The 25,915-nt window shown below is 44.9% G+C and overlaps 1 protein-coding gene across 3 annotated transcripts in view; it reads left to right on the top strand.

The window, feature by feature from the left end:
• The window catches only part of UTP3 (UTP3 small subunit processome component), a 101,201-nt gene that overhangs the window by 46,649 nt on the left and 28,637 nt on the right, over positions 1-25,915 (top strand). For all 3 annotated transcript variants that reach the window (XM_083162767.1, XM_083162766.1, XM_083162768.1), the window contains 3 exons: positions 752-829; positions 14,965-15,089; positions 16,009-16,155. In XM_083162767.1, coding sequence (XP_083018893.1) covers positions 752-829; positions 14,965-15,089; positions 16,009-16,155 — 350 coding nt within the window. The remainder of the gene's footprint in view (positions 1-751; positions 830-14,964; positions 15,090-16,008; positions 16,156-25,915) is intronic.

Raw genomic sequence — 25,915 nt, 5'->3', positions numbered from 1 at the left:
AAGGGGTCCTTTTCATACCCCTACTATCCAAGTGGGCATGGAGTTGGATATAAACCTGTGGCGAGCGTAGCGAGCCACCGAGCCCGAAGCGTGGCGAGCGGACGGTATTCTGTGTCTGCTCGCCACGCTTCGGGCTCGGTGGCTCGCTACGCTCGCCGCAGGTTTATATCCAACTCCATGCCCATTTGGATAGTAGGGGTATGAAAAGGACCCCTTTTCCCATTGAATTCCATGTTAAAATGGACTCAGTCCATTTTAACATTGAATCCTATGGAAAAATCGGGTCCATCGCATCGCATGCGATATGGTCGTATGCGATGGACCCGATTTCAAAATCGGCAGCCCAGATACTACATAAGTACCTATGAAAATAACTAGTATGTTCTGCAAATTCAGTGAGTTTCCACAGCTATACAAATCTGGCTTGGACAAATTATGTTTTTTACCAAACTAGATATTTGTTTCCTTGTTTGTTCTGCTTAAATTTTAAACATTTCATATTTTAAACTGCGCTTTTTTGTACCATTTGCTTAACATTGAGTTAACCATGACATAATTCATTTTATACAAAAAACTCATTTTCCTGTACACGTGTATTGTTACAATGATCGACGGCTTTCAGTTCTTAAATAAAATTAAATGTTGCATGTAGACCTCAATAATGCAATGTCTCTAAAAGTTAATTTGTGATGCAACTGGATAAATACTATTTTATTGTGCTTTGAAATAATGATTTTATCTATGGTTTTAGATCTCCCAGACGAATTGGCTTGGGGTCAGAAAAAAAGACTGTATTATGACACAGACTACAAAGATTACAGCAAGAAAAGTATGTTGTGTTTTTCCTGTTCCTGTTTGACACTTGTGTGTTTTTTCCTGTAAATACATCAGGTATCAGCATTGACATCATACTGTACATGTAAAGCAGCACTTTTGCTCACCCATCACTTGAATCAAAATTCTCAATTGCACACAAGTCCAAATGTGGTAGTATCACAATAATTTTTCTGCTATACCAGAATGGGCGTTAATGGGGGCATAAACACACATGCATATTTTGTCACCTCTCCTGCATTGGGTAAGTGAGAACACTAAAAGAAAAAACATGTTTCAAGTAGATGAGGAACTAATTAGAAGCAGCGATTATATTGGACTCAGTAATAATAACCAATAATATAGAATTAGTATAGAAAACTAAAGTAAGGGAGCACCTGGGAAACAGTGATCACAACATGGTTCATTGGAAGTTAGCTTCCAAAAACAACAATATAAGTGGTCAACTAGGGCAGCCCAACCTTTCTCCTTCATCCACTAGGTGTCACTGGAGTTAAACTGGAGAATAGAAGGTGACCACAAGGAGCATGGGCACTTTAAAAATAAATTAGTGTGACCAACTCCTCCCCTTCTACTTCCCCTCCCAGGCTTAGATCGTGCCCAAAAGGGAGCAGGTCACATTTGGCTCCTCTCCTGGGCTTTTTGTAATTAGGGCATAAAGCAGCAAATTTTGCCATTTGAGGACAGGCAGATAGTTGCTGCTACTATCGGTACTTGTTTCCTAGCACGGCGCCCGCGATTTTGATTGTATTGATCGGGTCGGGAAAATCGCTTCCATCGCATGCCAACCAAATGGCATGCGATGCGATCGACCCGATTTTTACATTGGAATCAATGTAAAATGGTCCCTGAGACCCGATTTTACATGGATTTCAATGTAAAAAGCCCCAAGACCCCCCCATTTTAACAGAAACACCCCCCCCCCTCATGTTTTAAATGCCCCGCCAATGTTAACGCCACCCCACTATAGACGCCAACCCGAAGCGTGGTGAGCGCAGCGATACGCGTCCTCCGACCTTTTCATACCCCCACTAGCCACGTCGGCGTGGAGTTGATTTTATAAAGTGTGGCGAGGCGAGGGGACGCGCATAACTTCACGGGTACACGCATCCCCTCTAGGGGCTCGCCACGCTTCGGGCTCGGTGGCTCGCTGCGCTCACCACACTTTATAACATCAACTCCACGTGGATAGTGGGGTATAAAAAGGTCGGAGGACGCGTACCGCCGCCCCTCACGGGCTTGCTGCGTTCGCCGCGCTTCGGGTTCACGTCAATAGTGGGGTGGCGTTAACAATGGGGGGGCATTAACCCCTTCCCGACATTTGACGTATATATACGTCATGGCCGGGATGTACTTCCCGACACATGACGTATATATACGTCATGACTTTAAACTGTCCCCGTGTCTATAGACGCGGGGACAGAGGGACGATGTCTGCTGTCCCTGACAGCAGACATGTCCCTGCATGCCCAGGGGGGGCTGCGATGCCGCCCCCCCCGTCGGCGATCGCTGTGATTGGCTGTTCAGTGTGAACAGCCATTCACAGCGTTTTCCTGTGTTACCGGCGAATCAGACGCTCGGTAACACAGGTGTCAATCACCGCCGGGCGTCAGGGGGCATGAGGGGGTCATCGGTGACGACGACACCTCACCCCACCTGCCCCCAAGGCTGTGATTGGTCCGTGGGACCCACGGACCAATCACAGCCAAGGCGCGTGATTTAAACTAACGGTGACTGCACTGCAGATGCCATTCCGGTCTGGAATTGCGTGCAGAGCGGTCACCGTGCCAATCTGTCGTGATGCTTACCTGATCCTTGCCTGATCACCGCTGGTAGCATGCTGCCAGCAGCTGGATACTTCCTGGATCTTGTGACTTCTGTGTGTGCTGCTGCTGCAGTGTCATAGAGTCACAGATCGTGAGAGATAGGGACAGATAGTGATAGAGAGTGCTATATTTTGTGGTTTAAATTAATCAGCAACTTTTTGGGGGTCCAGGTTTTTTTTTTTTTATATATGTACCCTGTCAGGTTGTGTGTCTGCTGCCCCTCACTGCTAATCAGTGTTGCATCACTGATCTGCAGTTTTTTTTTTTTTTGGAGAGTGCAGTGGGGTTTTGTTTTTACACCCACGTTGCTTGTGTGGGTGTCCTGTGGCCGCTGAGCGCTGATCAGTGACGTACAATCACTGAACAGCATTTTTGGCACAGGGTTGATATCATTTTTTTTTCTGCAGTTTTTTTAAATTGTTTTTTTTTTGGAGAGTGCTGTGGAAATTTTTTTTAAATTGTTTTTACACCCACGTTGCTTTTGTGGGTGTCCTGTGGCCGCTGATCAGTGACGTACAATCACTGAACAGCATTTTTGGCACAGGTTGATATCATTTTTTTTCTGCAGTTTTTTTAAAATTGTTTTTTTTTGTTTTTACACCCACGTTGTTTTTGTGGGTGTCCTGTTGCCTTTGAGCGCTGTTCAGTGACGGACGTTACTGACCAACATCTGTGCTCAATTTTTGGCCCAGGACCTTTTTTTTTTTTTTTTTTTTTTTTTTTTTACCCCTTCAATTTTTTTTTTTTTTTATTGGGATCAAATTCCTGTATAAAGTATTTTTTTTTTCTGCACTACATACACACTACACACTACATACCCCCCGTGTTGAAATAAAGTTTGTACCCCCCCTACACTATACACGTGTTGAAACATTACACATACAGAAACACAAAAATAAAAATGTCATCCCAAATGTCATCCCAGTCATCCAGAAGAATGTATTCAGCGGAGGAGGCATATGCCATGCTTGCCTCTGACTCTGACACAGCCAGTGATGCAAGCGGGGAATTTGAAGGATTCGCCTTAAGCTCCTCTTCCTCCTCTGCTGATGAGGGACCCCCTCGAAGACGCCCCTGTAGAGCAGCTGAGATCCCCCCCCAAATGATTGATCCCGTATGGACCCCACCACCAGACAATTTTGAGCCCCAGGTTCCTGAGTTTTTGGCCATCCCAGGAATCCAATTTGATTCAGCAGGTCTCAGAGAAATTGACTTTTTCAAATTATTTTTCTCTGATGATTTTATAAATTTAATGGTGGACCAAAGTAATTTATATGCCCAGCAGTTTATTGCTCAAAACCCCACGTCATCATTTGCTAGGTGGACCCCTGTAGATGCAGTAGAGATGATGACGTTTTGGGGTCTGGTGTTACATATGGGTATAGTAAAAAAGCCAGAAATTAGGCAATATTGGAGTACAGATGTTCTGTACAGCACCCCATTTTACCGTATGGCCATGACTCGGGCTCGTTTTGAGATAATCCTTAAATTTTTACATTACACCGATAATACACTGTGCCCACCCAGAGATGATCCCACCTTTGACCGGCTATTCAAAGTCAGGCCGGTCATTGATCATTTCAGTGCCAAATTTGCAGAGATGTACATCCCTGAAAAAATTATTTGTATTGACGAGTCCCTTATACATTTTAAAGGAAGGGTTAAATTCCGCCAGTACCTTCCCAGTAAGAGGGCAAGGTGTGGCATAAAAATGTATAAGCTGTGTGAAAGCACCTCAGGGTACACCCACAGGTTTAGGGTATATGAAGGGAAGGATTCAAGAATTGAACCGCCAGAATGCCCCCCCTCCCTCGTAGGTGTTAGTGGAAAAATTGTCTGGGATTTAGTGCACCCCGTCCTGGATAAAGGTTATCACCTCTATGTGGATAACTTTTACACTAGCATCCCCCTGTAAGGCCCTTGGTTCAAGAGGTACAGCAGCTTGCGGTACTGTGCGTAAGAACCAAAGAGGCCTCCCAAATACGCACATTGCCCAAGTAATGAGAAGGGGTGAAAGCAGGGGAATATGCACCGAAAATATGTTGTTGGTCAAATATAAGGACAAGAGGGATGTCCTTATACTGACAACAATTCATGGAGACAGTACCACCTCCATCCCTGTACGAGGTACCAGTACCCACACCTCAAAACCTAATTGTATCCTAGATTACAATAGGTACATGGGCGGAGTGGATCTTTCAGATCAGGTACTGAAGCCGTACAGTGCCCTGCGGAAAACAAAAATCTGGTACAAGAAGCTGGCCGTGTATATCATCCAGATGGCACTGTATAACGCTTACGTGCTATTCCGTTCTACCAGCCAGGGGGGGACATTTATGCACTTTCAAGAGGAAGTCATAAAGGGCCTAATATTTGGGAACCAGCAGGCAGAGGGCCCCAGTACTTCTAGTACTGGCCCCCGTATTGTACCAGGGCAGAATTTTCCTAACGAAATCCCCTCCACTGCAAGAAAGGGCAGGACACAAAAAAGGTGCAAAGTTTGCTATAAAAAGGGAATAAGAAAGGAAACGATTTTCCACTGTGAAACTTGCCCCGACAAACCCGGCCTATGTATAAAGGAGTGTTTTAAAATATACCACACATCTATGGATTATTAGGTTCATCATTTCACCGTGCTTCGGGGGTCTTGCTAATGCCACATAGCACCCACCATTCATTCCACCAGAATCTGAGCTGCAAAATCCAAAAATCACTCCTTCCCTTCTGAGTCCTGCCATGCACCCAACTGGTATTTTTTGGTCACATATGAGGCATTGCCATACTCGGGAGAAATTGGGGCACAGATTTTGGGGTGCTTTTTCTCCTTCATACCTTCTGAAAATGAAAAATTTTGAGCCAGAACTGCATTTTTGTGTAAAAAAATGTAATTTTTCATTTTCACTGCCCAGTTGTATCAAAATTGGTGAAACCCCTGGGGGTTTGAAATGTACACTATACCCCTAGATGAATTCCCTGAGGGGTGTAGTTTGCAAAATGGGGTCACTTGTGGGGGGGTTCCTAAATTTTAGCATCTTATGGTGCCTAGAAACCTACATGGTGCCTAAAAAATAATCTCATAAAAAGGAGGCTCCAAAATCAAGTAGGTGCTCCTTCTATTATGAAGCCTGTGGTTTGGTCAACGTGCACACTAGGGCCACATATAGGATATTTATGAAAACAAAAGAATTGGGGGAATCAATTTTTAGTCACATTTCTCTAGTAAAATCTACTGTGTTCCTTAGAAAAATGTATTAAAATTGCAAATCTGCAAAAAAAATGAAATTTTGAAATTTCACCTACACTTTGTTTTAATTCCTGTGAAACACCTAAAGGGTTAAAAAAACTTCCAAAATGCTGTTTTGAATACTGTGAGGGGTGCAGTTTTTGAAATGGCATCATTTATGGGGGTGTCTCACATACAAGTCCCTCAAAGTCACATCAGAACTGAACTGGTCCCTAAAAAAATCAGTGTTTGAAATTTTCTTGAAAATTTGAGAATTTGTTATTCATATTGTAAGCCTCCTAGTGTCCAAAAAAAATAAAAGGAAGTTGAAATAATGATGGAAACATAAAGTAGACATATGGTCTATGTTAGTTATTAACTATTTTGAGTGGTATGATTATTTGTCTCACAAGCAGAAAATTTAACATTTTGCAAATTGCTAAATTTTCCATTTTTTTACGACATTTTGGTATTTTCACAAAAAAACACAGACTGTATCGACCCAAATTTACCACTAATTTGAAGTACAATGTGTCACGAGAAAACAATCTCAAAATCACTGGGATAAGTAAAAGCAAAAAAAAGTTATCCCCACATAAAGTGATACATGTCAGATTTGAAAAAAAGGGCTCTGTCAGGAAGGCAAAAACTGGCTGTGTCAGGAAGGGGTTAAACATAGTTTAGAACAGGCATGTCCAACGTTGGCCCTCCAGATGTTTTGAAACTACACATCCCAGCATGCTTTGCAATAGTTTTACCATTCTCTAATTGCAAAACTGTGGCAAAGCATGCTGGGATGTGTAGTTTCACAACATCTGGAGGGCCAACGTTGGACATGCCTGGTTTAGAACCATACCCAATGAGAAATGGGCCATATTGGCCCATTTCCCATTGTCCCCTATGTAAAATCGAGTTGATCGCATCGCGGCCCATTATAATGAGCCGCGATCAACCCGATTTTGACTTGAAAAATAATTTAACATTATTCTCTATGGGAAAATCACTTTGATCGCGTCGGTCGCATCGCGGCCCATTATAATGGATCGCGATGGACGCGATTTTCTGTTTCACCGGCAAATGAACTGGTGATTGACAGAAAATTGGGTCCATCGCGTTGATTGTATGCCTTAAGTACCTTAAACTTAAGGCATACAATCAATGAGATGGGCACCATGCTAGGAAACAAGTACCCTGGTGATTGACAGAAAATTGGGTCCATCGCGTTGATTGTATGCCTTAAGTACCTTAAACTTAAGGCATACAATCAATGAGACGGGCACCATGCTAGGAAACAAGTACCCTACTATCTGCCTGCAACGCGGGAGCCTGCCGGAGGGAGCCGGCTGCTGCTTATATGGTTTGCGCCCAGCTCCCTGGCTGACCGAGACCACCGTCTCTGGAGATGCAACAGGCGCCGCTCATACGAGGCGCGCACCCGATCCTCCCCCAGCCCCACCGCGGACAGCAGTGCCGCAGCAATTGTGAGTATTAGCCTGCTTTTCTGCTAGAGGAAGGTCAGGGACACAAACGGCGGTGCAGCAGAGGGTTTTTCAAACCTGGTGCCATTATGGGTGATGGAGCTGCCGAGCGAGGGGCGGAGTCACCGAGCGGTGCTTCCCAGCAGGCCCTGGCATACCCCAGTGTTCCCTGCAAAGTCACGGCAGCCATTTTGGGCGAATTGGCGCCGCTGAACACGCTGCTGGAGGCTCCATTATTTCGCTGTAGATCTCTGCCTAAGACTACAGCTGAGCGATTCCTTGTCCCCTGGTGACCGTCCTGCTGAAAGCTCTACCGGTCTGTGAGTTACAGTGGGGTTTAGAGCTAGGTGGAGACCGTTTGGGCTGTGTCTCAAATAGGGCTATAGGTCTCCTGTATTATATACCATAGCGCTGTTTAGGCTCTGTGACGGCTCTTTCACTCTCTCCATACATATTACTGCCTATCATATACCTACTCTCTGTGTCAGTGTGGTAGTGTGTGGTGATTACTGGGTGCTTTTACCATGGCAGGGGGTAACTTCAAGAGGGTTACTTGCAAGAAGTGTAATGCAAGATTTACACCTTCTAAAGAGGGAGGCTCAATATGTGATAAATGCACTTCTAACCCCCCCCCCCCCCCCCCGTAGCACAGTCTCCTGTGCAGACCTCCGTTTGTGCATCACAGCTTGCTGATGTCATGTCTGTTGTCCACTGAGCTCTCAGCAGCTCAAAGAGATAAAGTGCCAGAAGCCAGCAGAGGGCGCTGGAGCTTCATCTTCTAGGCAAAATCCTCCTTTTTTGCACAGAAAGAGGTTATTACCACTCTCTGGGGATTCAAGGGAGTATGATGATATGCCCGATCTGGAGGAGGGCGTATTTGTCCCCCCAGCTAATGATGATGAGGTTTATACTGATGCTCAAGCGTTTTATACGCAGGAGCCGGCTCCAGCTACTCAGGGGTGGAAGACCGAACACCAATGGTTAAGATTGCCTGTAAGGTGATGGATGAAACAGACATTCCGGTCCGTCCTTCTCTTTTTGGGAAGAAACAAAACAGACACCCACTTTTCCTCCAGCTGAGGAATTAGATGACCATGTTTTGCAGGCTTGGGGTCATGACAAAAAATTCCAAGTGCCTCAGAGGTTTCTGTCAACTTACCCTCTTCCACTGGATGGTAGGACGAGGGTAGAGATTCCACCAGTGGTGGACTCGTCGGTCTCACGACTGTCAAAGAAGACAGTTCTCCCGGTACCAGGAGCTACCACTCTTAAGGACACCTCAGACCGTAAGTTAGAGGTAACCCTTAAGAACCTCTTTTCTGCAGCTGGGGTTATTCAGCGTCCGGTTCAGGTCGGATGCTGGGTAAATAAGGCCATGGGGGTATGGGCATCTCAGATCCTAACAGAGGTTCGTGAGGGTTCTGACCCTGCCTCCATTGTTCAGCTTGCTGAACAGATCCAAGAGGCATCCATGTATTTAATGGAAGCCTCTTCTGATGTCTGCATGGTTGCAGCCAGAATTTCGGCCTTATCCATCTCAGCTCGCAGGGCCCTTTGGTTGCGCCAATGGCAGGCTGATGCAGAGTCCAAGCGAGCGGTGGAAGCCCTGGCATTTAATGGGGAGGTTCTTTTCGGGCCTGAGCTCAAAAAGTGGATATCCCAAGCAACGGGAGGTAAATCTCACTTCCTTCCCTCAGCGGCTCCTCCGACAACTCGAAGGACCCCACCAAGGCCTTCTTTTCGCCCTTAAGGCAGATTCAGAGGCCGTTCCAGAGGTGGGGCTCTGTCAAGTGGTTCTAGAGGACACGGCAGAGGTGCCTCTGCCACCATCCAGGAACCCAAGTCAACAAAGCCATCTGCATGATGGTCTCCGATCTCATCTGGGGGATCCCAGGGTCTCAGGGCCCGACTGCAGTCCTACTGTCCCATCTGACTGCAGTCTTGTCAGGACTCATGGGTAAGGGATCTGGTAACCCAGGGTTACCAGATCCTTTTCCGGTTGTCTCCCCCAAACAGGTTCTTCAGGACCGGTCTCGCGGGACTAGGCGCAGCTTCTGTTGTCAGCGGTCACCAAGCTGCGGACAACGGGAGTTTTGATACCAGTACCCGAGGATCAGCGTACTCATGGATACTGCTCCAGTCTGTTCCTTGTACCGAAACCGGACGGCTCGGTACGACCTATACTAAATCTAAAGGATTTGAATCCGTATTTACAAGCGGTCAAATTCAAGATGAAGTCCCTGCAGTCGGTGATACAGGCACTGGAACAGGGGGAGTTCCTGGTATCTCTGGATATCAGGGACGCGTATCTGCACATCCCAATCTGGCCTCCTCACCAGGCCTTCCTCCGCTTCTCAGTACAGGACCAACACTGGCAATTTCAGGCCCTGCCGTTTGGTCTCTCATCGGCCCCCAGGGTTTTCACCAAGGTGATGATGGAAGTCCTCAGGTCTCAAGGGGTGACTATCATCTCTTACTTGGACGATCTTCTGCTGAAGAATCGTTCAAGGGGGAGGCTCTATTGTCAAACATACGGCTCACCCAGGAGACTTATCACTCATGGGTGGATTCTGAACTTCACAAAGTCTCAGCTCCATCGTCTCCACGCCTTCTTTTCTTGGGGATGATTCTGGATACCCAGCAGATGAAGGTTTTTCTGCCGGCCGACAAGGTTCAGTCTTTGCAGGTCCTGGTCCGGTTGGTTCTACGGTGTCAGCAGGTATCGGTACACCTCTGTACCAGACTCTTAGGAAAGAGGGGTGTCCTCTTTCGAGGCGGAACAGTACGGTCGCTTCCACTTGCGTTTGTCTCTCCTCCGTCAGTGGTCAGGATCTCGCCTACACCTTCAGCAGCAGGTGACCCTATCCCCTCGAGCCCGTCAGTCTCTGCTGTGGTGGCTCAACTCCGAAAACCTACTAAGAGGCAGGAGATTCGGGATATGGGAGTGGACTCTCCTCACCACAGACGCCAGCCTTCCCTTCGGGGCTGGGGAGCGGTAACTCTGGATCACCAGTTCCAGGGTTTGTGGACGAGCCAGGAGAGCCTACACTACAGAAGTTTGTGGGGAAAGAGAAAGGGTGTCTCTGTGTGATGCACCTGAAGGATACGTAATAAAATGTAACTTTTATTTAATTGAAAGATAAAATGTAGCGAAAATATGACAGACACAAAGACATTAAACACATAACATGTAATAAAAAAGGATATCTCTATCCTTACAACGTGGAACCCCCCCATTCCCGAATTGTAGTGTAATCACTTTAATTAGTGTTTTTGATACGCTGTCATTGGTAGAGTTTATTGGGTACAAACGTGATCTTACGGTGTCAAAACAGATATAATCAAACTTAGTAGTGTCAGTAAAGTGACTGAAGTGCTCCAAAGCACATATACTGATCTCTCACTACGTGCTGCTGCGTGTCTATTTCAATTCGTGAGGCTAGACAGCCCGGAGTACAGTGAAAATGTGGAGGAGCTTCCGTCTGCTTAACAGTGAATGCCCCTTGGAGCACGGGTGGTAACCGGCTAGGGGTAGACACGTTAATGGCACAGGAGCGCAGTGCTCAGTACGAATTGAGCCGTGCGGGTGGTTCGTGCCCTAGAGTCCCGGAGGTCGCAGTGCTACGTGTCACACACTGCGTCTCCCACACTGGACCTGGTGTTCACGGAACTAGTCTGACACACGGACCACGAGTACCTATAATGTAAATATTACGCTAGACAGATCAAAATACATTCAATGAGTAAGGGGAGTGGGGGGTAGCCACGAAGGTACGGTCGGCGTACTCTTCGCTATTAGCTTTGTCAGGACCAACCTGAGTGGTGCCAGGTAACCATTTAAATACCCACTGGCTCATGCATATGCTAATTCGTAAGGGCGTGGTATTAGCACTTCCATTGGTTAATAGAGAAACACCCTTTTGGTCAGTATCCTCAGAGAATACGTGCGTACACATTGTTGGCAGGATTGGTTGAACGATAATAAAAGGAATGATAAATAAATAAAGAAAAAGACCTTAATAGAGAGCGTAGTTCACACTGGGCAATTAGTGCGTTGTCACATGCGAGTAAGTATATGCAGATCTCCCAATACACGGGCATACACGGCAGGGTTGAGTCCCATGTTAAATATAGATTAAATCGATAGCATTACATGAGGCTGGTCAATGATATCATTGTGTGTCCGACGACACTGATGGATGACCCTAAAGTCAGTTACTTTTATTGCTGTTGCGGCCGCAATTGATTTATATGGTCTGCATATATGATGCCAATATTAAAATATATTGATGGATTGGGAGAGAAATCTCCTCATGTGTATATTAAATTGGATACCAGATTGGAAAAATATTGCTTCAGTGTGAATACACTGATGTGTAGAGGCAGGGGGTGATCTGATGTCTGATAATGATCAGAGAAGAAGGTACATAGTTAGAATAAGTGAGTATCAAAGATAAATAGGTGTGATCTGTATCAACAAAGAAGTGATCACTTCTTTGTTGATACAGATCACACCTATTCACTATTGTTACATGTGCTCTCCCTCATAGCATGTATATGTCACTTCTCTCCCCTACGCACATCTCAAAACTAAGAGCTTGTGGGTACCCTTTATTTTATCGTATTCATTTATTCATTGGGGGGGGGTTCTTTTGTTATGCTCTGGGGTGTGTTTAATGAAAAATATAAAATGTGTCTATAGAAATAGCATAATTTGTACAGCAACATCATCTACTCATGCACTTGTTACCACTGAATAACTGAGACCCAAACTTGGACTTTGCTGAATGGAACTTGTTTATTATTGTCAACATATACTGTCGTGACTTACAGTTTCTAAATGTAATGCTTTCTCAATGTACAATTGTGCTGAAATACTTTTTGCTCAATAAAAAAATTACACAATAAAAAAAAAAAAATATATATATATATATATATATATATATATATATATTCATATATATTCTCAATGGTTAAAAGTTCTGTCTCATAAGGAGTGAGGAGGTGAATTGATTAGGGAAAAGGCAGAGGTACTGAACGCTTTTTCATCCGTGTTTACTAGAGAGGAAGAAGTCTGTAAGTGTCTATGCAAAATTAAGATAAATAAATTTCCAGTACTATATAGCATACACCCAAGAGAGCCAAGGCCAGAACTATCTAGGCTCCTTTATGAAGGAGGTAGTACTCCGAAACAGCTGTCGGGCCAGATTGGGAGATAGCCTTCTGGCATGCAGCTCTCCCAGAAATTGATAAGTATTTCCCCTATTTTTCATTGGATTGCCTAATGAATTCAAATACATTATTTATTTATTTTTTATTTAGTTACAGTTTTTAATATAGCGCAGCACATCCTGTTGTGCTTTACAACTGATGACAACACTGAAAGAATAAACTGGGTAAAACAAACCAGACATATAGGTTGGAGGCCCCTGCTGCAAGCTTACAATCTATAGGGAAATCGGAGGGAAAAACAAGGACCGGCACCAGTAATAGCATAGCTGTTCCACCAAGTTGCAAGTCCAGAAGTGAAGCTATATAATATGAGTGCCTCTGAGGGTTATGAGGGTAGTACCTAAATTGTCAATGTTTCTTCACAGTAAGGGCAGTTAAGTTATAAAAAGTTGTTATGGCAGACTTAATGGCAACATTTAAAAAAGGGTTAGACAAAATTCTAGTAGAAAAGTGGGTACTTGTTTCCTAGCACGGCGCCCATAGCATTGTATACCATAAGCCATACAATGGTATGCGATGCGATGGCAGCCGATGTTATACAATTTTAAATAGTTCACCATTGCATTGTATGCCATATACAATGGTATACGATTTAAAATTGTATAAGCACCCTAATGGGTGTTTTCAAGGTTAAATGGGCCCCCTATAAGTTTATTAATTGTATAAGCACCGTAAGGGGTGCTTACAATGTTAAAAGCACCCCCACGCCATCCCCACTATCAACGCCAACCCGAAGTGTGGCGAGCGCAGCGGTATGCGTCCTCCGACCTTTTCATACCCCCACCATCCACGTCGGCGTGGAGTTGATAGTGCAGCGAGCCACCGAGCCCGAAGCATGGCAAGCGGACGCAGAATACATGTAAAGTAATACGCGGGGATCGCGGCGCTCGCCACGCTTCGGGTTTAGACGCTCGCCACACTATCTAAAATCAACTCCACGCCGACGTGGATAGTGGGGGTATGAAAAGGTACACGTGCTGTGCTCGCCACGCTGCGGGTTGGCGTTGATAGTGGTGGTGCATTTAACATTGTTGGACATAAGCACCCATTAGGGTGCTTATACAATTAAAAATCGTATAGGATGCTTAAATCGCATCGCATGCGGCTATATGGCATGCGATAAAATGCATAAGATGCCATACGACTGAAAATCGTCGGCGCCGTGCTAGGAAACAAGTACCGAAAAGTGTTCTAACCATAATTCATATGTAATATAGTGCACTAAGCAGTAAATAAGATCATCAGATCACCCCCAAAAACATGTAAATGTCCCCCACCTATTTTAGATTTTTTTTTAGAAAAATTTTCAAATAAGAAAGGATGTTAAAAAAAAAAATATCTATCCTGTCTGACAATTAAGCTGTGTACACATGCATTGATTTTTGCCTATTTTCAATTGGATTTTGCTTATAGAAGCACAATCAAATCCACATTGAATGGTTTTTGGGACACTTTCGATCTGCATTCGTTTCGATGCGGGCACCCGTTTTCTCAAAATCGAACAGAAAATTTTACTATGAGCTAAGGAAATATCAAATTTGATCCAGTAAATCGAAGGTGTACAATGTACCATGAATGTAAATCGAATTCGATATCAAAATCAATTTCTAATGCAAAAGTACAGATCTAATTCCAAATTGAAAGGGAAGATCTAATGCCAGATCTAATAGAAAATCGAATCTAAAGCCAATCAAAGTTTGTGTACATAGCTTGAGTTTTATTAAATATTACATTTTATCAATTTATTAAATTTACTAATCGTGGCTTCTTCCTTCGTATTTTTTTTTCTAGGTATCACTTTTGTTTATTAAGGAATCGCCACAAAATGTGGACCCCTAAGTTAACTTTTCCACCTGAATTCAAAAATCCAAACCAAAATACTTTGTTTACACATCGACATCACATCGACATCACAATTTTATTTTTATTTTTTAGGTATTTGACAAAGGTATACTTTGCTACCACATAAAAAATCATCATGGTACTCCTTTATAGTAGAAAAAAAGGTACTTATGTATTATCTGGACTCCCATGTTAAATGCACCCCATTTTTTCATACCCCTACTATCCAACTACGCATGGAGTTGATTTTATATAGTGTGGCGAGCGCAGCGAGCCACCGTGCCCGAAGCGTGGTGAGCGCAGCGAGCCCCGCGAGGGGACGCGGTCTCATAAGAAAAACGGGAGTCCAGATATTACATAAGTACCGAAAAAAATAATCATGAAGTTGACGTTTGATTGCTGTTGTACCACATACATAATTTACACAATAAATCGTGACATTTGAAAATGTTATCATAGCTTGATTCCATACCTTTCTTTTTGAATAAGTCTTATTATAAATAAGCTATCATTTAAATTTTTATTAAAGAAGTAAAAAAAAACAAGGAAGAGATGGAAACTGAGGCTGCAGAAGAGGAGGAGGAAGCACAGAATGTCCAGAAGCGCTTGGCTAAGGCTCTCAATGAGGAAGATTATGGCCTAGATTTTCTCCAAGTAAGTTGATAAGCCTACATGTTATGAATGGCCATCATGATAAACCTCAATGGAATGAAACCTTCAAAGGGGGCTAGGCTCCTTTGCCCTGGGCCTAGGTATAAAAATAAACATTGCTGCCTCACTGCCATCAATGGTAGAGAACCATTGGATCTCGACCATTTATAGAAAAACCAATGGTTGTCTGCAACCAATATTCAATCATTGGATCTTTAAGTCCACATCACCGTTTCAATGCCCATTCAGCCTCTGCAAAGGATTTGTGACCTCAGAGTTATACCGGTTATGGTACCATGGTTTTTTTGTTTTTCAAGATTTGAGTTGAATGGTTATCTGGTTCTTGTATCCCTCAAATTGTGCCTCAGCACTGCGCTCATGGGTTCAATTCCCACCACAGCTGTAACTATTGTGGTGTTTGTATATTCTCCCTGTACTTAGATGATTTTCCTCTGGGTACTCCACTCTCCTCACACAAGCCGAAAATGTATTAATTGGCTCTTGCAGAAAACAAAAGCTAAACCTTGTGTTTAAGTAGATGCATGTACATATGTTTAGGGAAGAGCAGATGTGCCCGGTTGTTCGTATCTGCCATCAGATTCTGTGTTTCTGAATTAAGTGATATTCCGTCAGTTGTTTCCTTCAGGTGTTTAGATGGTCCTTTACTCTTGAATTTTACGCTCTCTGACCAGGCAGTTATGACTTTTACCATGTAGTTACCATTATATTGTTAATTTAGTTTTCCAAATTTCAAGTTCATTTCTCTTAAAGCAATAATGGAAGTAAAAGCTTCCAAATGTCACAATCCTGTTGACTTTAGTTAAGATGCTGCTTATCTTCTTGAATCCAACTTTTAATGGTTTTGTTTATTGCATTGGTTGTCGGCAAATACATTTTATTTACATGCACCATTTGTATCTAGGAGTTTGGAGAAAAATCAAGTGAGGAGAAGCAGTCTGAGAATAAAATTGTGAAAGACTTTGAGAAAATGTCTGACAAGGAGAAGAGAAAGTTGTTGAAGAAAGAATCTCCTGAACTATTAGAACTGATTCAAGATCTAAAGTTGAAGGTGATTATGAAGGTTCCTCATAATTATCCTATAGCTATCTAAAGAAGATGTATCATTCACCATATTGGTAATTGATGTTCTCCCCTAGATCTCTAAACATCTGAAATAAGGCTGAACTATTATACATTTAGATAGGCTATAGACATTACCAATATTATGATATTACCAGGCCAAAGCCCTTCAGCTTATTTAGCAATGCGAGTGACACTGTACAGTATTATTCCTTGTTGCAAGAAATACTGTATGTAGCGATTGGTTACCAAACCTTTGGTCCATGAACTAGTAGTTCCTGTAAGAAGTACCACCAATTAACATTTGTGCCTTTGTATAGATGTAATGCATAACCAGACAGGACAAATTTAGGTAGGTAGATTGCAACAAAAAAATTGCATTTCTATTTATCAATACATACACATACTCTTTGATGCCTTAACACAGATTTTCCCAACAATGCGCATTTTACAGGTCTAAAGGTGCCCATAACACGTACCAATTACCCGGTACTTTTTGTGCTAAAATAGCATAGTTGTGCATGGGATGCGATGCTATTTTAGCACAAAAAGTCCAGGGTAATTGGTATGTGTATGGGAACCTAGTAGTAGTAGTAGTAGTAGTAGTAGTAGTAGTATGTTTATTTATAAGGTGCCGCAAAGTGTCCGCAGCGCCGTACATAGCAAACAAAAAAAAACAAATTACAAGGTAACTTACAGGGTGTGTTGAAAGATACAGTATAAATAGGGGTATAGCTGGTAGAACTAAAATCAGCATCAGTTCAGAAGTAGGTGTCAAAATTGTCAAGGAGACTGAAGATGAAGTAGAGGAAGGGAAGAACAGGACAGGAGCACAGGTGAGGTAATGAGGTAGGGTGAGTACGTGAGGAAGGAGGGCCCTGCTCATAAGAGTTAACATACTAAAAATAGGTGGGTGAACGAACGAAATACAATAAGATAAGTAGGAACGGAGGGGAACGGAGGCAGGATAGGAGGATCAAAAGAGGTTAGGAGGAGGGATAGGCTAGTCGAAAAAAGTGGGTTTTGAGGGAGCGCTTGAAGGAGGTAAGAGAATCAGATAGCCTGATGGGTGGCGGGAGGTTGTTCCAGTGCAGGGGGGCAGCGCGAGAGAAATCTTGGACACGGGAGTGGGAGGAGGTGATTAGGTGAGAGGTCAGTCGGCGGTCAGCGATGGAGCGAAGAGGACGGGAGGGAGTGTGGATAGAGATCAGTGAAGAGAGGTAGGGAGCTGTGGAGGAGGAGAGAGCCTTGTAGGTGGTAGTGAGGAGTTTAAAGAGAACTCGGAAAGGAATGGGGAGCCAGTGAAGAGATAAACAGAGGGGGGAGGCGGAGGTAGAGCGGCGGGAGAGGAAGATGAGCCTAGCAGCAGCGTTAAGAATGGATTGGAGAGGTGCGAGGCGGGTGAGAGGTAGCCCAGAGAGAAGGATGTTGCAGTAGTCAAGGCGGGAGATGACAAGAGAGTGAATGAGAATTTTGGTCGCGTCAGTGGAGAGGAATGGTCTATACACAGAATCACAAGTAACATAATTAGCTCCACCTGAGAATCTTTTAAAATGTGTCTGAATGATGAGTGCACCTGCCGGGTGACCTGGAAAATATGCACTTTGAGGGTGCTTGAGGATCAGGGTTGGGAACCACTGCCTTAACCGATTATATGAACTGTTCTATTTTATATCCCTATTGTAAATATCAATCTGATTACTTGTAAATAATTGCTAATGGAATGAAATTATGCAGCATTAAACAATTTTTGAGTCCTTTAGTAAATAGCAAAACATGGTTTCAGTATAAAACTGTATTGGGCTGTCTACAAACATTAGTGGTATGCTTTGTTTATCTTACTGTATATAGAAGATAGTTCTATTAATACTGCAGAGTGTAAAAAGATAAAATACCAAAGTGCGACAAGTTCTAATTGTGGCAAAAACAAAATGTACAATACAAGTAGCCTAATATTAAATTACTAGTTAAATGCATGTCAAATTGACTGCTTCTGCAATGTACTTTCACTTTGATCTGTGACCGTTTTTAGCTCACAAACTCTCTACCCCACCCCAGTCCCCTACCTTCTCCTACCTCCTGTATGTCTTCACAGCTCCCTCTCTCCATATACAACAATTCTGAAACAGATCATTGTCTCTACAAACATTGCTTTCCCTTTCCGGTATGACTGGGGAAGTTTACTAAGATGTGTATTCTACTTCACATGTGATGTTGCTATGGGCAATCTACTTATTTATTTAGCAGACTCTAGACTCCAACCTTTTTCGGGGCGGGAGCTACTCGCGACAAAATAAACCGCCCGAAGAGCTACTAAGTTTAAAAAAAATTAAAATCTGCATAATATCCCAAAAAATGCCCTTTACACATTATGCCACACACTGTAATGCCCCTGACACCTTATGCCACACACTGCAATGTCCAATATGTCACAAACATACCTCCCAACACGAGGCAGAGGAGACATCTGCGCGTGCCGAAGGCACGCGCCCAAAATTAGAGGGATCACCTACTACCGTGGAACTCCTGCGAGGCTACATCCCCCCCAAAATTTCCAATATGAGGGCATGGTCAGCTCTCTAAGAGCTGTAGCCACATGTGGTGCGGCCATGGAAAATGGAGATGTGATACACATATGTCCCCAATAGTACAGTGCCAGATACACATGACCCCAATAGTGCAGTCTGTGATGCCCATTATACCTATGCCGCATACTGTGATGCTCATTATACATATGCCCCGCACCGTGATGCTCCATTATACATATGCCACACATGATGCCCATTATACATATGCCCATTATACAGTACATATGCCCCACAACGTGACGCTCCATTATGCAAACGTCCCGCAGCATGACGTTGAATTAAACATATGCCACACACATGATGCCCATTATACATATGCCCCACCGTGATGCTCCATTATACATATGCCGCACACCGTGATGCCCATTATACATATGCCGCACACCGTGATGCCCATTATACATATGCCGCACACCGTGATGCCCATTATACATATGCCCCACTGTGATGCTCCATTATACATATGCTGCACACTGTGATGCTCCATTATACATATGCCACACACCATGATGCCATTATACATATGTCACACCGTGATGCTCCATTATACATATGCCACACTGTGATGCACCATTATACATATGCCACACCGTGATGCTCCATTATACATATGCCCCACTGTGATGCTCCATAATACATATGCCCCACTGTGATGCTCCATAATACATATGCCCCACTGTGATGCTCCATTATACATATACCCCACTGTGATGCTCCATTATACATATGCCCCACTGTGATGCTCCATTATACATATGCCCCACCGTGATGCTCAATTATACATATGCCCCACTGTGATGCTCCATAATACATATGCCCCACTGTGATGCTCCATTATACATATGCCCCACTGTGATGCTCCATTATACATATGCCCCACCATGATGCACCATTATACATATGCCACACCGTGATGCTCCATTATACATATGCCCCACTGTGATGCTCCATAATACATATGCCCCACTGTGATGCTCCATAATACAAATGCCCCACTGTGATGCTCCATTATACATATGCCCCACTGTGATGCTCCATTATACATATGCCCCACCGTGATGCTCCATTATACATGTGCCCCACCGTGATGCTCCATTATACATATACCACACACAGTGATGCTCCATTATACATATGCCCCACTGTGATGCTCCATTATACATATGCCACACCGTGATGCTCCATTATACATATGCCACACACAGATGCCCATTATACATGTGCCCCACTGTGATGCTCCATTATACATATGCCGCACACAGATGCCCATTATACATATGCCCCACACACTGTGCGCACACAGTTTTCATTTTTTTTTTTACCTAATGTAGTCTGAGCAGAGGCTGCAACATCAATGGCGCTGAGCAGAGGCTGTGGCTGTGGCCGTGGCGTCGATGAGAAAGTGCGCTGGGGATGTCAGGAGGACGCGGCATGAAGTCAATTTCAGACCTCCTGCCGCCAAGTGAGGATGGAAACGCTACGCGGCAGGAGGTCACTTCCGCCACGTCAGGACCACAATAGCTGCATTAAATCACTTTCTGACCTCCTGCCGTCAAGCAAGGTACCGCTACGCGGCAGGAGGTCACTTAAACAGCCCCGAGCTACTAGAAAAGTCCCGGCGAGCTACCCGTCGCTCGCGAGCGACGGGTTGGCGAACCCTGCTCTAGAAGATAGTAGACAGGATCTGATTGGTTGCCCATAGCAACATCACATGTGAAGTAGAATACACATCTTCGAAAATTTCCCCCAACATCTTTTAGAACACAAAGTAGTCATCTGGTACATCAAGTGGCCACTGGCGTTACTTAAACTCATACGGAACCTTATATCATTAATTGTGATTGGCCACTTGAAATTGCCACACACAGGTTAGAGTAGCTCAATTTATGTATTTATACCTGTAACTTTGCTGCTTCAGTTAGTATGGCTAAACCATGATGAAGGTGGTGTTTGGCACCGAAACAGCTGTCTGTTTTTGCCTTGTTATGGTGACTTGTTTGAGATGGCATTCGACTGATGTATAAATAAATACATTGCTGCAGCAGTCTTTCTTCTGCGCTCTTAATGTGGCAATACGTTTTGTGCTACTTGGCAGCAGGGCCGGGAACAGAAATCTTGTGGCCCCATACACTGCTATTTCTGGGGGCCCTCCCACCCCCTCAATCACTAGTAGTTGTGTGGAGCAGGGATGGATGGTGGGCATATTGATGGCAAGAAGTCCCATTTCATGGCTGCCCCAGCACAAACCGTATCACTTCTGAACTGATAGCTACTACACATTATGCTACACACCGTAATGCCCATTACACATTATGCCACACACCGTAATGCCCATTACATATTAGGCCGCACACCATAATGCCCATTACACATTAGGCCACATAAGTGCAACTTACCTACATGCTCATTGCCAGGGGTTGCATGCTCATTGCCAGGGGGTTACATGTTCAGTGCCAGTGGGTTTGCATGCTCCTTGCCAGGGGTTTGCATGCTCCTTGCCAGGGGGTCACATGCTCCTTGCCAGGGGGTTACATGCTTCTTGCCAGGGGGGGCATTTACATATTTGCATAGTTCACACAAATTCCCCATTGACTAGTGGGGACCTTGCAACAATTGCATTACTAATGGCATATGACATCCGATATCAAGTAAATCCTTAGATTACATTACAAAAAGGATTAAAAAAGTTAATCTACATTTAAGAATTTAATGATTCATTACCTGGACATCAATAACAATTGAAATGATGACATTTAGCTTACCTTAAATCATAGATAATGTAGAGATGGTAACGTAAGGCCTACAAATGGTGCTAATGATGCATAGCATCACATGTATAGAACCCTAGTGCTTTGTACCCTGTAGTCCTTTTCATATATGTAAGAATTTGTGTGACTAATATTCTTAGGTTTGATAGAAATATTAGTGTGACTTAATGAATACAATGAAAGGCTATATATTATTCTACAAAGTATTGAAAGAGAAGTGAATTATTGTCTTGACCTTCAGTGGTCGACCCAATGCATGTTGACCCTCGTCTTGTCGACTCTGACCCGGGTGGATGACCTGTTCTGCTGTATCAGTCCAGTGGTGCAGTGCTGTGTTATATTTATTATATCAGTCTCTGGGTAACCTGCTCTGCTGTATCTAGTACAGTTCAGTGGTGCTGTGCTGTATGTCTGGGGGTGACCTGAAGGTCAACAGGGCTTAGGTCGACACTTGAAATAGGTGACATGAGTTTTTCATGTTTTTTTTACCCGAATGTCGACATCATTGACACCGTCTAAGTATATCAGTGCAATCGGCACGGTGCCTCGTTGCAATCAGCACAATATTATATTCTTCCACCACCCAGTAGTGGATGGTACGGTATGAAATACCACCTGTGAGCACATGTCCGCTCAAAATAACGTGAAAAACCCATGCTGACCTAATGCTTGTGTTGACCATCCACCCCGTCGACCTAAGCCCTGTCAACCTTCAGTGGTCAGCCCAATAAATGTCAACCTAATTAGGGTTGACTTAATGACCATATCCCGAATATCTCCCCTTATGTGTCTTTTCATCTCTTATTTAAGCCATGTACATTACACATGGGGAGATGGGTGCCCTGTTCTGAGTGAGGTGCTGAAGCACAGATGACTCGGCACACATCACATGTGATGCACCTGTGATGTGCTGAGCAGGGTATTGCTTATGGTAATAGTCATAACCTTGCGTTCTAAGCAGGATAGACAATGCATGCACTGTCTATCCCTGCCGTTTATGGCAACATGTTGGACCATGCATCACAATCGCTATAGGGTGTACATAAACATACGGAGCGTTCCATGCACATTTCTAAGCCATCTAGTCAGATGGCTTAGAAATGGGGCTTAAATTGCCCCGTGGGTATGCCCCTTTCCACTATCACAGCGGCACAGTCCGGCAGGTGGAAGCATCACATGTAGGGGAGGAAGAGCAGAAAGATGCAGGGCTGCTGCACACAGGATTTTTGTAACCATCAGCATAATCACTGTGTGCTGGCCACACACCCTTTACCCATGGCAATGCCCCCACCCCCTATTTGTACAGATTTCGGCACTTTAGATATTGGCGGGTATGGTAATGTATAAGTGTACTATCTTATGGGCTGTGTAATAGAGGTGATGTGCATACTGTGACTGTAATTATACTGGTGCTCTCTGTCCATAGGGACTATTCAGGGTTCGCAAATACGCGCTATAGCGCGTATTTTACCCTAAAAAGGCCACCGGGGACTCAGTTTTTAAAACTGAAGGGGTCCCCGAGGACGCGCTGAGCTGCGCCTGTGAGCCGCCGTTAGCCAATCACAGCAGCGGCAGCGCCGGGACCCAATCATTACACAGTGGCCGCCCGGCAGCCAATCATTGCAAGTGCGCGCCCTGCAGTTACTAAAGCCGCGCGCCCTGCCATTTGTGAGAGCAGGTTCACGGTGTCTGTGTATCCTTCTGCCGCCCCCCGTTCATTCTGCTGCTGAGAGCGGGGGACGGGATGGCTGTAACAACTGACAGCCACTCTCGGCATAAGGAGGTGAGCGGGCTGTCAGCCCAGTGGGGGACTGGATGTGGCTGGAAGAGCTGACACGCTGCTCAACTCAAAGCAGCGTTTCAGCTCTTCCAGCCACATCCAGTCCTCCCGCCTCGCAGACAGCCCGCTCACCTACTCTTTCATCAGCTTTACCAGCCCCCCCCCCCCCGGGCAGCGAGCAACAAATGCGCCCCCACCCTTGTGGCAACCAGAATAACCCCCACCCCCGTGGCAACCAGAATAACCCCCCCTGGCAACCAGAATAACCCCCCCTGGCAACCAGAATAAACCCCCCCTGGCAACCAGAATAACCCCCCCCCCCCCCTGCGCCAACCAGAATGTAACCCCTGCAAGCAGCATGTAACCCCTGGCAACAAGCATGTAGGTAAGCAGCACTTATTTGCTATAATACATACTGGGCATATCGGTGTGTGCTATAATGTGTACTGGGCATAACTGTGTGTGCTGTAATGTGTACTGGGCATAACTGTGTGCTATAATGTGTACTGGGCATTACGGTGTGTGTTATAATGTGTACTGGGCATTACGGTGTGTGCTATAATGTGTACTACTATGTGACCACACCACTTCCCCCAAAAAAACATGCCCTAAATTTTTTGCGCGCGCCTCCGGCGCGCACTGTCCCTGTTTTCTGGTTTATATAGTTTCTGGTATACTTGTATCTTTATGCGAGTGGGCCAACGGTGTGTGCTATAATGTGTACTGGGCATTACGGTGTGTGTGCTATAATGTGTACTGGGCATTACGGTGTGTGCTATAATGTGTACTGGGCATTACGTGTGTGCTATAATGTGTACTACTATGTGACCACACCACTTCCCCCAAAAAAACATGCCCTAAATTTTTTGCGCGCGCCTCCGGCGCGCACTGTCCCTGTTTTCTGGTTTATATAGTTTCTGGTATACTTGTATCTTTATGCGAGTGGGCCAACGGTGTGTGCTATAATGTGTACTGGGCATTACGGTGTGTGTGCTATAATGTGTACTGGGCATTACGGTGTGTGCTATAATGTGTACTGGGCATTACGTGTGTGCTATAATGTGTACTACTATGTGACCACACCACTTCCCCCAAAAAAACATGTCCTAAATTTTTAACGCGCGCCTTCGGCGCGCACTGTCCCTGTTTTCAGGTTGATATAGTTTCTAGCATACATGTACCTTTATGCAAGTGGGCCAATTGATACTTACCCCCCCAACCCACATGTGCCATGCTGGGGAGAAGGGGAGAGGAGGATTTTTTCCGTTAGGACCCAGAAAAGGTCCGGTAGGACCCCAATTTTTAGAAGTGAAGGGTCCCCGAGACCCACTTTTTTGGGTGGTTTTCGCGAACACTGCTATTTATAGATGTTCTCTGTCTATAAGGGGCTGTGTATAGGGTCTTATATTACTGTGGCTGTGTGTATGTAGGTGTTCTCATTTATACCCTTTTCACGGCGGCAAAATACCCTGGGTTATTGCCGTGTTGAGGCGGCTCAACAGCCCGCAGCCATGCTCTCAGGGGCGGAACTACCACCGGTACAGCTGGAGCATTGCACCAAGGCCCGCAGCACTGAAGGGGCCCACAGCTGGAGTATAGTAACTATCCTCCCCTCCCACAGCAGACAGCTTATTCCAACCCCCACATCCCCCGGCAGCAGTGGACAGCTTCTCCCCCCTTGCCCCACCGCTCTGCAGCCACACACTGCTTCTAGTTCTCCCCCTACTGTGCACAGAAGCCTGCTTCTGAAGTCTCCCACTCCATGACTCGCTCCGCTCACAACAGTGGCCAGCTTGTCCCAACTCCAGGGCCACCACTATTTCTGTGCTCATAACAGTCAGTGCTGATCCTCCCCTACTTCATGGCACACACAAGCAGGTCTCCCACACAGGACATGTAGCCATGGCAGAGAGAAAGAGAGACTGTAACAGCCCTTGGGCCTTATTCTGATATGTTTTGTGTCTGTGTAAGCGCATTTATGCATATATGCAGACATTGGGTACAAGCGGGCATGGTGAATTGCTAGTTCCCCGTACTGTTCGCACCTAGCAAATCGGGCCAGGGGCATGGGGCGGTGGCCAAGCACTGTGCCCATGGGAACACAGTGTTTCATGGGTGTTCCCATGAAAACACTTACCGTTCCCATGCAAATGCCGGTGTGATGTAGATGCTATCAGCTGCCTGCCCACTTTCCGTTGAGGCACCAGAGAGATGTCTTACATTTACGTGCACCTTCCAAATCATTTGATGGTCGCACTAGTGATATGTAAGGGGGGTTCCTGGTGCATGACCTTGATAGGTGCTAGATAGTAGGGAGTTATAGGGTGGGGGGGCATGCTATAATAGGTGATTTATACGTGGAAAGGGTCAGGCTGGTAATACCCCTTTTTATCTAAAAGTCACCAGGGCTTTTGGACCTAGCTCCAACTCTGGTCCGACCTGGCTTTTGACCCCTCTCACACCCGCGTCCCCACATATACGCATAATGCCGAGCGGGTGATGTCACCAAAGGTGGGGCCTGAGCCAACCATGGGAGATGAGAGCATCTTCCATTGCTGGCTTTTCCTTTGCAGTGAATGGGTCCCATCCACCGGGATTTACTTGTTTAGACTG

The sequence above is a fragment of the Crinia signifera genome, chromosome 19 (genome assembly GCF_055691185.1).
Source record: "Crinia signifera chromosome 19, ASM5569118v1, whole genome shotgun sequence".
Lineage (NCBI taxonomy): Eukaryota > Metazoa > Chordata > Amphibia > Anura > Myobatrachidae > Crinia > Crinia signifera.
Note: the sequence above shows the minus strand (reverse complement) of the source record. Positions and strands in the feature narration are given on the sequence as shown.